This window comes from Staurois parvus, unplaced genomic scaffold (assembly GCF_062004578.1).
Source record: "Staurois parvus isolate SC_StPar_1 unplaced genomic scaffold, SC_StPar_1.0 ptg002113l, whole genome shotgun sequence".
NCBI lineage: Eukaryota > Metazoa > Chordata > Amphibia > Anura > Ranidae > Staurois > Staurois parvus.
This window is the reverse complement of record NW_028319909.1, coordinates 2961339-2975183: the sequence shown is the minus strand read 5'-3', so window position 1 is coordinate 2975183 and position 13845 is coordinate 2961339. Positions and strand designations below refer to the sequence as shown.

Here is a 13845-nt window from a genome sequence, read left to right as displayed (position 1 = left end):
TGCCCAGAGGGAACCCAATAAAAGGATAGAGGTGCCCAGAGGGAACCCCATAAAAGGATAGAGGTGCCCAGAGGGAACCCCATAAAAGGATAGAGGTTCCCAGAAGGAACCCAATAAAAGGATAGAGGTGCCCAGAGGGAACCCCATAAAAGGATAGAGGTGCCCAGAGGGAACCCCATAAAAGGATAGAGGTTCCCAGAAGGAACCCAATAAAAGGATAGAGGTGCCCAGAGGGAACCCCATAAAAGGATAGAGGTGCCTAGAGGGAACCTAATAAAAGGATAGAGGTGCCCAGAGGGAACCCCATAAAAGGATAGAGGTGCCCAGAGGGAACCCCATAAAAGGATAGAGGTGCCCAGAGGGAACCCAATAAAAGGATAGAGGTGCCCAGAGGGAACCCCATAAAAGGATAGAGGTGCCCAGAGGGAACCCAATAAAAGGATAGAGGTGCCCAGAGGGAACCCCATAAAAGGATAGAGGTTCCCAGAAGGAACCCAATAAAAGGATAGAGGTGCCCAGAGGGAACCCCATAAAAGGATAGAGGTGCCCAGAGGGAACCCCATAAAAGGATAGAGGTTCCCAGAAGGAACCCAATATAAGGATAGAGGTGCCCAGAGGGAACCCCATAAAAGGATAGAGGTGCCCAGAGGGAACCCCATAAAAGGATAGAGGTGCCTAGAGGGAACCTAATAAAAGGATAGAGGTGCCCAGAGGGAACCCCATAAAAGGATAGAGGTGCCCAGAGGGAACCCATAAAAGGATAGAGGTGCCCAGAGGGAACCCATAAAAGGATAGAGGTGCCCAGAGGGAACCCATAAAAAGATAGAGGTGTCCAGAGGGAACCCATAAAAGGATAGAGGTGCCCAGAGGGAACCCATAAAAGGATAGAGGTGCCCAGAGGGAACCCCATAAAAGGATAGAGGTGCCCAGAGGGAACCCCATAAAAGGATAGAGGTGCCCAGAGGGAACCCAATAAAAGGATAGAGGTGCCCAGAGGGAACCCCATAAAAGGATAGAGGTGCCCAGAGGGAACCCCATAAAAGGATAGAGGTTCCCAGAAGGAACCCAATAAAAGGATAGAGGTGCCCAGAGGGAACCCCATAAAAGGATAGAGGTGCCCAGAGGGAACCCCATAAAAGGATAGAGGTGCCCAGAGGGAAGCTCAGAGATGATAGACGTGCCCATAAGATGATATATGTTTCTATATGCATATTGGAATTATGCACCTGGTGAGTGTATAATTCGAATATTTGATCGCCAGAAGACGCACAGTGGATCACTTACCTTATCTATATATATTACATAGACTTTGGCACTGAGTAGTCACTTTTATGTATCTGCACTACTGTCACATTTAGTTATCTTTCCATTACAAGTGGGATTATATGCTCAATAAGACTGTGCAATTGTGGTCATACTGTTGCAGACCATTTTCTCGGCATATTAGTATTTGCATTCTATATCGGATTGTTATTGGAATTTCAGCGCTGCGCCTTTGTCGTCAATTTATTGGAATCATCACATTAGAAAAATGTGTCCTGTGTGCGCCCAGCCTAAAACCAGACTTCCAGTGTCTTCTTTTGCCCTGGCTGTCTAGAGTCCACCTCTCCAGAGACCCCCACATCTACAGAAGTCTCTGGAGAAAGGAGGGGACGCGATTACGGGGGCGCTGTAATGACACCTCGCTGCAGATCGTGCGGAGTGGCTGTGCCATGTCGGGTCAATAAGAAACTGAAGTTTCCCTTTGCTGTAAACAAACAAATCCTATTATGTTGCAGCTTCAGCTGTCAGATAAGATGCGCCATCAAAATCCCTGGAAAGCCGGAAAGAAAGCCAGGCGGCCTTTATGCGGTTGCATGGAGCGCATTAAATGATGACAGAGCCTGGCGCCCTCGCAGCTGTGCCTGTGTGGGTATTAATGCTCTATTGTTGTCTATGAGAGAAATAAATACAAGCCGCAAACCACATTATTCAGTCTAATGGGAGCTGCGCTCAGCACACGGGACTGGCTCTTAAAGGAACGGTCCAGTCTGACATGTCTGCTTGGTATTTAAACTCAATCTGATGTCATTGTCTACCTGCTGAGTGCCTATAACTGTTATCCTAGCTGAATTCTTACAGTGCTCTCAGCTTCTGATTGGCTGTTAGTGTAAGTGCAGTTCAGGGTTGGCCATGCCATGGGCATTCTGGGATTTGGGGGCCATTTATGGTAGATGTGGGATGGGGCAGGTTCCGGAACTCCCTGGACAATGGGAAGGTGAGAGGTAGGAGGAGTTTTTCATGAATTCTTCATTGTCTTGGATTGTAAAATCTGTGCACAGCGTATCGTATTGGGGTGTGCAACCCAAAACCCACACATGCGCATGTATATATATATATTGGCAATCTTCTTATAGTCTAGGCCAGGGCATGAAAAAGCCGCTCGCCCACTCGCCAAATGCGAGGAGACATTCCTCTGTGGCGAGCGTCTGCGAGCATAGATGAAGCTTGGAGCGACTGCACCTGCGCTCCAAGCCTCATTGTGAAGCCGAGTTCCGGCTTCTGTGGCACCGACGCCGAGGGGACAATTGCAGGAGAGGTCCGATCTCCTCCGCTGAGAGGAGATACCCTCTTCACTGCCACGGGGGACTCGGGGGCCATCTTTATGTAGAGCAACAAGACTCTAGGCCATCTTTATGTAGAGCAACAATGCTGGCAGCACTCTTACGTCTATTTCCCAAAGACAACCTCTGGATATCACACTGAGCACGTGCACTCAACTTCTTTGGTCGACCATGGAGAGGCCTGTTCTGAGTGGAACCTGTCCTGTTAAACCACTGTATGGTCTTGACCACCATACTGTGGCTCAGTTTCAAGGTCTTGGCAATCTCTTGTAGCCTAGGCCATCTTTATGTAGAACAATTCTTTTTTTCAGATCCTCAGAGAGCTCTTTGCCATGAGGTGCCATGTTGAACTTCCAGTGACCAGTATGAGAGAGTGAGAGCGATAACACCAAATTTAACACACCTGCTCCCCATTCACACCTGAGACCTTGTAACACTAACGAGTCACATGACACCGGGGAGGGAAAATGGCTAACTGGGCCCCATTTGGACATTTTCACTTAGGGGCGTACTCACGTTTATTGCCAGCAGTTTAAATATTAATGGAGGAGTGGAAGAGGACTCCAGTGGCAACCTGTGAAGCTCTGGTGAACTCCATACCCAAGAGGGTTACAGCAGTGCTGGAAAATAATGGCAGCCACACAAAATATTGACACTTTGGGCCCAATTTGGACCTTGTCACTTAGGGGTGTACTCACTTTTGTTGCCAGCGGTTTAGACATTAATGGCTGTGTGTTGAGTTATTTTGAGGGAATATCAAATTTACATGTTATACAAGCTGTACACTGACTACGTTACATTGTAGCAAAGTGTCATTTCTTCTAGTGGTAGAAGAATAAGGTATTCTTCTACCACTAGCCAAAAATGGGAATTCAACCTTTGCAGTGCATGTGTGTCTACTGCAAGGGCCTTGTATTTCTTGTGCTGGAGTTGGAATTTAATTAGATTCCCATCTTTGGGTGGACACTCATAACCTGTCTGGTATATATTGGACTACCATAGAGGGAGACCAGGTATAGATGGAATTCCATGGGGATGCTGCTTTTATTGAGCAGGAGCAAGGGTTTCCCAATATAAAATCCATGTTCATTGAAAAATCGATCCAACATATACTACTGCTACTGTATAATAGTCATTTTGTGGTTTAAACATACACAACACTATAAAATGACATTTCCATTTCAGGCTGCAGTCGGTAATCATCAATAATTTCCGAGAAATTCAGACCGCTTGTTCTTTCCTATTGGTCTGATCAGATAAATAGCTTCTTTCTTGGTGGATGCAGTGACAGGGACACTTCAAAGGAAATGGTACACTCTTTGAAGAACCCTATAGCCTTTTAAATCCTTTATTCAGAGATCAGTTTGATGTAAATATTTGTATCAGTTTGTGTTACGCGCACGAAATACATTACAATCAGAACCTACAATCCTTGTATAATGAAATAAAATGATGTAATCTGGGGAGCCACCTGAACCATCCAATCAATTTGTATCCAATCTGGCAGGCTTTTGCACTGAGCTTGGTAGATCAAAGGAGATTGTACAATCAGATTGCAGCATGTGTATGTGGAGAGCTTTAATGCTTTTAAAACATTGTTTCTACGTATACTTTAGATGTATCCTGTATGGAAGAAAAATATATTTGAAATATTTTAAAAATATTCTTCCCAAATATGTTGACCTATATTTGAAATACTACAATTTTGGCCATATTCAATATATTTCAAGATATATTTCTATATACCGTATATATACCATATATATATATATATATATATATATATATATATACACACACACACACATACACACCATACCATATATATATATATATATATATATATATATATACACACAAACACACCATACCATATATATATATATATATATATATATATACACACACACACACATATATATATATATATATACACACCATACATATATATATACACACCATACCATATATATATATACACACACACTATATGTTGAAATGCGTTTTTATTACAGAATATATTAAAAATATATTCAAATATACTGTATGTCTTTAAAAACACAAATCTACATTTTTGGAATGCATTTACAAATATATGTAAAAATATAGGTTAACCCTTTCCCGCCGGTGCCTCCTGGCCCTTTAAGAGTTTCAGACGCCGGGAGGCGGGGCGGGTGGGGTGTGGTTTAGGGATCATGTGACCGCCGTGATGACGCATCACATGATCGGGAAAGGTCCCGATCGAAAGAGCAGACCGGGACCAATCCGTGAGTACCGGACATGTGTGCTGGGACCGCGAGCCCTCAGCAGATATGTTTTTTCTTACATGAATGCAAATGTGCGGCCGAACCGCGTCTAGGCCCAGACGCTGAGAGGCCACACATTTGTGTGCGGTCGGCGTAAAGGGGTTAAAATTACTTTTTTATATGTTAAAAAAAATCTCAAGAATATATTTAAAAAATATACATTTTTAAAAATATATATTTCCAACACCTTGTTGAATCTATGCCACAAAAGAATTAAAGCAGTTCTAAAGGCAAAAGGGGTCCAACATGGTAATAGCAAGGTGGACCTAACAAAGTGGACGGTGAGTGTATATTGATGGCAGGGCTGTCTTAATAGCATCATGGGCCCCTGGGCAAAGAAATGCACTAGGGCCCCTACCAGCCTGCTCCAGTTTACCAATTTACGCACCTACTCTGAAGAATTAAAGCATAAATAGTTGATAGAATTAAACATATATTTATTAGCACTTTCAATAAGAGTAATTTTAAACAATATGTAAACATGCCATAAAGTAAAGACTAATCAACACAAAGAGCTCAGAACAGGGGGAAGGGGGAGGCAGAAGGGCACAGTACAGGGGGTGTCAGGGGGGCACAATACTGGGATCAGGAGGGCACAGTACAGGGGGAGTCAGGAGGGCACAATACTGGGATCAGGAGGGCACAATACTGGGATCAGGAGGGCACAATACTGGAATCAGGAGGGCACAATACTGGGATCAGGAGGGCACAGTACAGGGGGAGTCAGGAGGGCACAATACTGGGATCAGGAGGGCACAATACTGGGATCAGGAGGGCACAGTACAGGGGGAGTCAGGAGGGCAAAATACTGGGATCAGGAGGGCACAGTACAGGGGAGTCAGGGGGGCACAATACTGGGATCAGGAGGGCACAGTACAAGAAGGAGTCAGGGGGGCACAATACTGGGATCAGGAGGGCACAGTACAGGGGGAGTCAGGAGGGTACAATACTGGGATCAGGAGGGCACAGTACAGGGGGAGTCAGGAGGGTACAATACTGGGATCAGGAGGGCACAGTACAGAGGGAGTCAGGAGGGTACAATACTGGGATCAGGAGGGCACAGTACAGGAGGAGTCAGGAGGGTACAATACTGGGATCAGGAGGACACAGCACAGGGGGAGTCAGGAGGGTACAATACTGGGATCAGGAGGGCACAGTACAGGGGGAGTCAGGAGGGTACAATACTGGGATCAGGAGGGCACAATACTGGGATCAGGAGGGCACAGTACAGGGGGAGTCAGGAGGGTACAATACTGGGATCAGGAGGGCACAGTACAAGAAGGAGTCAGGGGGGCACAATACTGGGATCAGGAGGGCACAGTACAGGGGGAGTCAGGAGGGTACAATACTGGGATCAGGAGGGCACAGTACAGGAAGGAGTCGGGGGGGCACAATACTGGGATCAGGAGAGTACAGTACAGGGGGAGTCAGGAGGGCACAATACTGGGATCAGGAGGGCACAGTACAGGAAGGAGTCAGGGGGGCACAATACTGGGATCAGGAGAGTACAGTACAGGGGGAGTCAGGAGGGTACAATACTGGGATCAGGAGGGCACAGTACAGGGGGAGTCAGGGGGGCACAATACTGGGATCAGAAGAGTACAGTACAGGGGGAGTCAGGAGGGCACAATACTGGGATCAGGAGGGCACAGTACAGCTTCGGTGACACCGCCCGAGCCATCCCGGGACAGCTTAGTAAAAAGCATGACTGTCCCAGCAAATCCGGGACAGCTGACAAGTATAATGTAATGCAAGATTATCCTGGAGCCCCAATGCACTTGGGGCCCCTGGGCACTACCCAGGGGTGCCCATGCATTAAGGCAACCCTGATTGATGGCAACTTACTGCTCCTTCTGTCTCAGTACAGATCTATAAGCAGTGCTCTACCAATAAACTTTCAGTGGCCTATCCTGCGACTGATTTTATTTCAGCAGTTGCTCAGCAAGGTTGTTATTTCCATGGATATACACTATTTGAAGTGCAAACACCAATCATAAAATTCTGGTGCAATAAGCAGGTAGAATTATTCCAAAAAAAATGACTTTCAAGGAAAACTTTACACTAATAATCTGACACAAGTCTTCGCCGAAAACACGCGACTGCTTTCCTTTAGAAACGGAGACATCTTATTAGCTGCGCTAGTGACAGAAGGTGCCAGCACTTACCTGAGAGTGACGTTATCCCCTTGACAGGCGGTGTAATTACCATCTGGCGGGACCAGCTCTGAGCATTCCACGAAGAGAACTGGGCAGAGAGATAAGGAGGTGCAGGAGATGGAGGAGGAAGGGAGAATGGCACCACATGTGACAGGTAGGGCACAGGGCATGAGCGAAGGTGAGATTCCAGGTGCAGAGGATGGAGAAGGGGGGGGGGGGCATTTATGGAACACAAGGAGGAGAGAAAAAAAAAAAAGGAATAGAAAATGGAGAAAAAGACAGAGAAAAAGAGATTTGTTAGAAATATGACAACTCCTAAAAACATAGACAATTATATCACATAGTAGTGACATGTCTGCTGCAGTGTATGCATCACGCTATTTTTAAAGCTGTTCTAATGTCAAAAAAAGCCCCTCCCCCATACACAACCGCCATCTTTATGGAAATAATTACAATATGCAATGTATAGTGTTCAGTACTAAACAAAATGACAATTAAAAAAAAAAAAAGATTTCATTATTAACCCCTCGCCTACCAGGCACTTATACCCCCTCCTGCCCAGGGCAAATTTTCAGCTTTCAGCGCTGTCGCAGTTTGAATAACAATTGCGCGGTCATGCAACGCTGTAACCATATGAAATTTTTAAAAATTTTTTCACACAAATAGAACTTTCTTTTTGGTGGTATTTAATTGCCGCTGGTTGTTTTATTTTTTGCTCTATAAACAAAAAAAAGAGCAAATTTGAAAAAAAAAAAGTTTTTCTTTGTTTCTCAAGTATTAGATGGATCCTCCTGAGATTAAATGGAGCCCTAATCCTAAACTGCTAACACTAAAACCTAAACCCCATAAATGGAGATAACAAATAATATACACAGTGCAGCGCTTATCATATACTAATCAAAATAATGTGATAAATACTTCTCAATATAAACAGTGAAATATACTAATAATAGTGAAAAAATCATATATATATATATATATACACACATGTATATACACACACAGTTGTGTTCAAAATAATAGCAGTCAGACATCACTAACCGGATCAATCACTGTTTCTGGCAGGAATGATATTTCTACATGGCAAATAACTTCCTAGCAGGTGTAGTAGAGTAATAGAAATCCAACAGACCCAACAGTCATGACATGCATGCTGCTGATTCTGTGTCATTGAATCACTCATTGAAAGGGGCGTGTTCACAATAATAGCAGTGTGGAGTTCTATTAGTGAGGTCATTCATCCTTTGAAAAACAGGTGGCAATTATTGCCCTTATTTAAGGAAGGAAGGCAGCAAATGTTGGACATGCTGGTTACAGTGCATTTCTCTCTGAAATTCTGAGGAAAATGGGTCGTTCCAGACATTGTTCAGAAGAATAGCGTACCTTGATTAAAAAGTTGATTGGAGAGGGGGAAAACATATAAAGAAGTGCAGAAAATGATCGGCTGCTCAGCTAAAATGATGGCAAATGCTTTAAATTGGCAACCAAAACCTGAAAGATGTGGAAGAAAGCGAAAAACTACCATTGGAATGGATAGAAGAATAGCCAAAATGGGGCGGACTCAGCCAACAATCAGCTCCAGGAAGATGAAAGAAGGTGTGGCGTTCCCTGTGAGGACTGTTACAATTAGAAGACGCCTATGTGAAGCCAAGCTATCTGCAAGAAGTCCCCGCAAAGTCCCACTGTTGAAAAAAAGACGTGTGCTGAAGAGGTTGCAATCTGCCAAAGAGCACATTGACTGGTCTAAAGAGAAATGGCGCAACATTTTGTGGACTGATGAAAGTAAGATTGTTCTTTTTGGGTCTAGTGGGCGGAGACAGTTTGTCAGACGACCCCCAAACACTGAATTCAAGCCACAGTACACTGTGAAGACAGTGAAGCATGGTGGTGCAAGCATCATGATATGGGGATGTTTCTCATACTACGGTGTTGGGCCTATTTATCGCATACCAGGGATCATGGATCAGTTTGAATCCATCAGAATACTTGAAGAGGTCATGCTGCCTTATGCTGAAGAGGAAATGCCCTTGAAATGGGTGTTCCAACAAGACAACGACCCCAAACACACCAGTAAACGTGCAACATCTTGGTTCCAGACCAACAAGATGGACGTTATGGAGTGGCCAGCCCAATCCTCGGATCTTCATCCAATAGAAAACTTGTGGGGTGACATCAAAAATGCCGTTTCTGAGGCAAAACCAAGCAATAGAGAAGAACTGTGGAATGTCATCCAATCATCCTGGGCTGGAATACCTGATCACAGGGGCCAGAAGTTGGGTGACTCCATGCAACACAGATGTACAGCAGTTCTCAGAAACAGTGCGACTACAACCAAATATTCATGAAGTCATTCAAAGGAAAGCAAAATCTTCAAACATGTTTCAGTTTATATAGTGAATGTTTGAGTTTGTAAAGAAGAATACAAACACTGCGATTTTTTTGAACCGTCTAATATTCACTTTTCTTCAATTTTTTTTAGAGGAACAACACAAATTTGATATATTTTTCTTCATGTTTTGATTTGTAATAGAATGTGTCGTGTTCCCAATGCATTTGTGTGGATGGAAATAAAAGCTATTAGAAGGATTTTCAGCTTTATTCACTTTTTTCAACACACTGCTATTATTTGGAACACAACTGTATATAGGTGTACAACACTCAATCCCCCCTATGTCAATCCACACTTGACGGATCCAATATTCCAAAACATAAGTGCAACACGTGAATCCCCTCTGTGGGGACGTAGATGGCACAAACAGTGCTAAGTGTCACACACACCACACTTAAAATACAAATAACAATAAACTGATAAACCCCCAAATGGAATAATAATATAGTCCAGAAATAATCATATATAAATTTGTGCTCCAACTGCAATCGCATGCAAGTGATGATGTGTGTAGGTGGTCACAGAATTAGTGTCAATCCTTCAGTGGCCCCCTCACCTCCTTGCGTTGACCTCAAAGGGCCAGCCCAGGGGACAATGTACATATAGTATTTTGTCCCATCTTCCTAAGTACTGTCTAATGCAGGCCATAGATGGGTCGAAAATCGGCCGATTTTTCTTTTAAAAAAACGAAAAATCGGTCGTTCAAGCGGCCGATGTTACCAGCAACGGTAAAAAAACAAATCGGCCGATTTTCATCCCGTCTACAGGAGGCAAAAAGTGTCCCTGCAGAGAGCTCCGCTATTTCTTTGACAGTTCCTTGACATTTATAGCGGTTGCAACAATGTATCTATTTGTATCCATTTCAGATACAGATGTTTTTATTCGGAAACAAATAGATACATTGTTGCAACCGCTATAAATGTCAAGGAACTGTCAAAGAAATAGCGGAGCTCTCTGCAGGGACACTTTTTGCCGGACTGGAATTCCTCTTCTTCTTCATCCTCTTCTTCATCTTCTTCATCCTCTTCTTCATCTTCTTCATCCTCTTCTTTCTCTTCTTCATCTTCCTCTTCTTCACCCTCTTTTTCTTCTTCATCCTCTTCTTCTTCTTCATCCTCTTCTTCTTCATCCTCTTCCTCTTCTTCATCTTTATTCTCTTCTTCTTCTTCATCCTCTTCTTCTTCTTCTTCCTCTTCTTCATCCTCTTCTTCTTTCTCTTCCTCTTCTTGTTCTTGTTCTTCTTCTTCTTCTTCTTCATCCTCTTCTTCTTTTTCTTCTTCTTTTTGTCTTCCTCTTGCAGGTCACTGCTCATGCGCAGATTTTTTTATCGGTAAAAAGATCGGCCGATTTGCCCATCATTGCCGCGAAAATCGTCCGATCGGCAAAATCGGCTGATTTTTTTTCCAACTTTACCGATAACAAAAATCTGCCAAAATATCGAAAAACGGCCGAATAATTAGCCCACTAACGATCCAAAAATCGGCCGATATTATTTTCGGCCGAAAAATCGGCCGATTTTCGACCCATCTATGGCCTGCATAAGGCTAGCTGCGAGGTCGGACAGGGCACCACTTCTCCCACCATGGCTGTCCGATGACGCAGCTAGGAAGATTTTTGCTTTAACAGGCTGTACTTTTCTTGGGTTTCCTATCCTTTGCCCGAGACAGAGGCGTAACTAGAACCATCATGGTCCCACTGCAAGAAACCATGAAGGCCCCCCTTGGTTCTCTCCAACCAGCCCCTTTCTATCGGTTCTGGGGCCCTTCCCTCTGAGTCCGGGAGACTTCCTACTGATCCTGGGGCCCTTCCCACTTATCCTGGAGCCCTTCACTCCCATCACAGGGCCCTTTATTGAAAACAAAAAACAGGAGCGCATGATACCTTTAAAAACTAACAGTATTTATGTGTACAAAAAGTATGGCACACCTACGTCCAAGCAGCTCTAAATCAGTATGGATGGAAGGGACAGAGATGTGCACACAGGCAGAAGCGATTCCAATGCCAGCTCAGATCTTTGGCACTTCATATGGTGCTTCTGTTTTTACTGTCTCCACTGGAGTGATTTATTTTCTCTCTTTGTCCTGGTGACCATTGTCAAGTAAGAGAAATCCAAAATGTATCTGTTTTTTATTTATTAGTTCAAAAAGTGACTATGGAAATAACAGACATCCAACGCATTTTCGGAACCTAAGGATCTCCTCCTCAGGGTTTAAGTATAATTCGATTATTTAAGGACTCAAACGTTGCTCAGTGCAGCAAAGAGAGTCCGCCTCAAGCTGCGTTACCCGCAGCCCTTCCACCTCGTGGCCTAGTGGTGTTCTACGTCTATCCAGGGAGTGGTAACCTTTCAAAGGTGTTCCTTCTTTCTCAAAGTCTTTGATTACAGTCCAGCAACGGGACCCTTTCACATGTCCTGCCATCTTGGGGTGGAACGCCAGGGCCAAGTCACAAGTGCGACCTTGGTAGTCCTGAGGCGTCTTGAGAGGATTGTAGGGGGAGGGGGGATTGTTTGCTCCAGGCAAGTGGGCAAATGCTTGGAGATGGAGAAAAGTGCCATTTGCCAAGCAACCATCTCCTTGCTAGCTGCATTGTTGGACGGCCATGGAGGGATGACCATTCTGACCTCAAAGCTAGCCAAGGAATTCCTCACAAGCTGGACGTTTTTTCAGGGTAGACACAGTAGTGCCCGAGCACCCTTACATACCAGAAAGGGCACCATTATTGTTAAGGAGGAATTCCAGACAAACTGTCCACTTTTCAGGGCACTGCTTAGACCCCATTAACATAAATGCCCTCTATAACAGTGTTTCTCAACCTTTGTTCAGTCAAGGCACCCTTTTAATATTATGGACATTCCCGAGGCACCTTTTAAAATTATAGACAGTCTTGAGGCACCCCATTCTAAAATGGGGTGCCTCTAGATTGTCCATAATTTTAAAAGAGCACCCCATTCTAAAATGTGAAAAACTATTCTAATAGTTTTATATAACGCAGCAACATCCACACATGTAGGACACCCAACATTAGTTACTGGTCTACCGTTACACGGGCTATCCCCCCTTCAGTCTATGATGAATGCTGCTGCTAGACTCATACACCTTACCAACCGATCAGCGACTGCTGCTAGACTCATCCACCTTACCAACCAATCAGCGACTGCTGCCAGACTCATACACCTTACCAACCGATCAGTGACTGCTGCTAGACTCATACACCTTACCAACCGATCAGTGACTGCTGCCAGACTCATACACCTTACCAACCGATCAGCGACTGCTGCCAGACTCATACACCTTACCAACCGATCAGTGACTGCTGCTAGACTCATACACCTTACCAACCGATCAGTGACTGCTGCTAGACTCATCCTCCTTACCAACCGATCAGTGACTGCTGCTAGACTCATACACCTTACCAACCGATCAGCGACTGCTGCTAGACTCATACACCTTACCAACCGATCAGCAACTGCTGCCAGACTCATACACCTTACCAACCGATCAGTGACTGCTGCTAGACTCATACACCTTACCAACCGACCAGCAACTGCTGCCAGACTCATACACCTTACCAAAGGATCAGCGACTGCTACTAGACTCATACACCTTACCAACTGATCAGCAACTGCTGCCAGACTCATACACCTTACCAACCTATCAGCGACTGCTGCCAGACTCATACACCTTACCAACCGATCAGCGACTGCTGCCCCTCTCTGCCAATCCCTCAACTGGCTTCCACTAAGCCAACGTATAAAATTCAAAATACTAACCACAGCTTATAAAGCCATCCACAACACTGCCCCTAGCTACATCACCAACCTCATCCTCAGATACTGCCCAAATCGCCCACTCCTCTCCTCCCATGATATCCCCCTCTCTAGCTTGCTCATCACCTCCTCCCATGCTCGCCTCCAGGACTTCTCCAGAGCCTCTCCCATCCTCTGGAACTCTCTACCACAGTATGTCCGGTCAGCCCCCACCCTGTCTGCCTTTAGGCGATCTTTGAAAACTCACTTCTTCAGGGAAGCCTACCCCACCTCCACCTAAGAACTGTACTTGAATCACCTCCACCAGATCATCCCCCGCAGCTATCACCTTTTGTATCACCTCCCCCTTCCTTTAGATTGTAAGCTCCACGAGCCGGGCCCTCCTATTCCTTCTGTACTGAAATGTATTGTAATTGTACTGTCTCCCTTATAATGTAAAGCGCTGTGCAAACTCTTGGCGCTATATAAATCCTGTATAATAATAATAATAATAATTAGAGGTGATTTATTCTTCCAAAGCAAATACACTTTTGCACACTGGTACTGACTAGTATTCCAATGTTTCTCCTCTCCCTCAGTTTTCTCCATCACTGAGCTAATGTGACCCCAGCAGTCATGGAGA

At 44.6% G+C, this 13845-nt stretch overlaps 1 protein-coding gene across 1 annotated transcript in view; it reads right to left on the bottom strand.

The window, feature by feature from the left end:
- Window positions 1-13845, bottom strand: part of IGLON5 (IgLON family member 5) — a 632942-nt gene that overhangs the window by 181966 nt on the left and 437131 nt on the right. The window contains exon 2 of the mRNA XM_089665070.1: window positions 7075-7153. Within this exon, the coding sequence (XP_089521196.1) occupies window positions 7075-7153 (79 nt within the window). The remainder of the gene's footprint in view (window positions 1-7074; window positions 7154-13845) is intronic.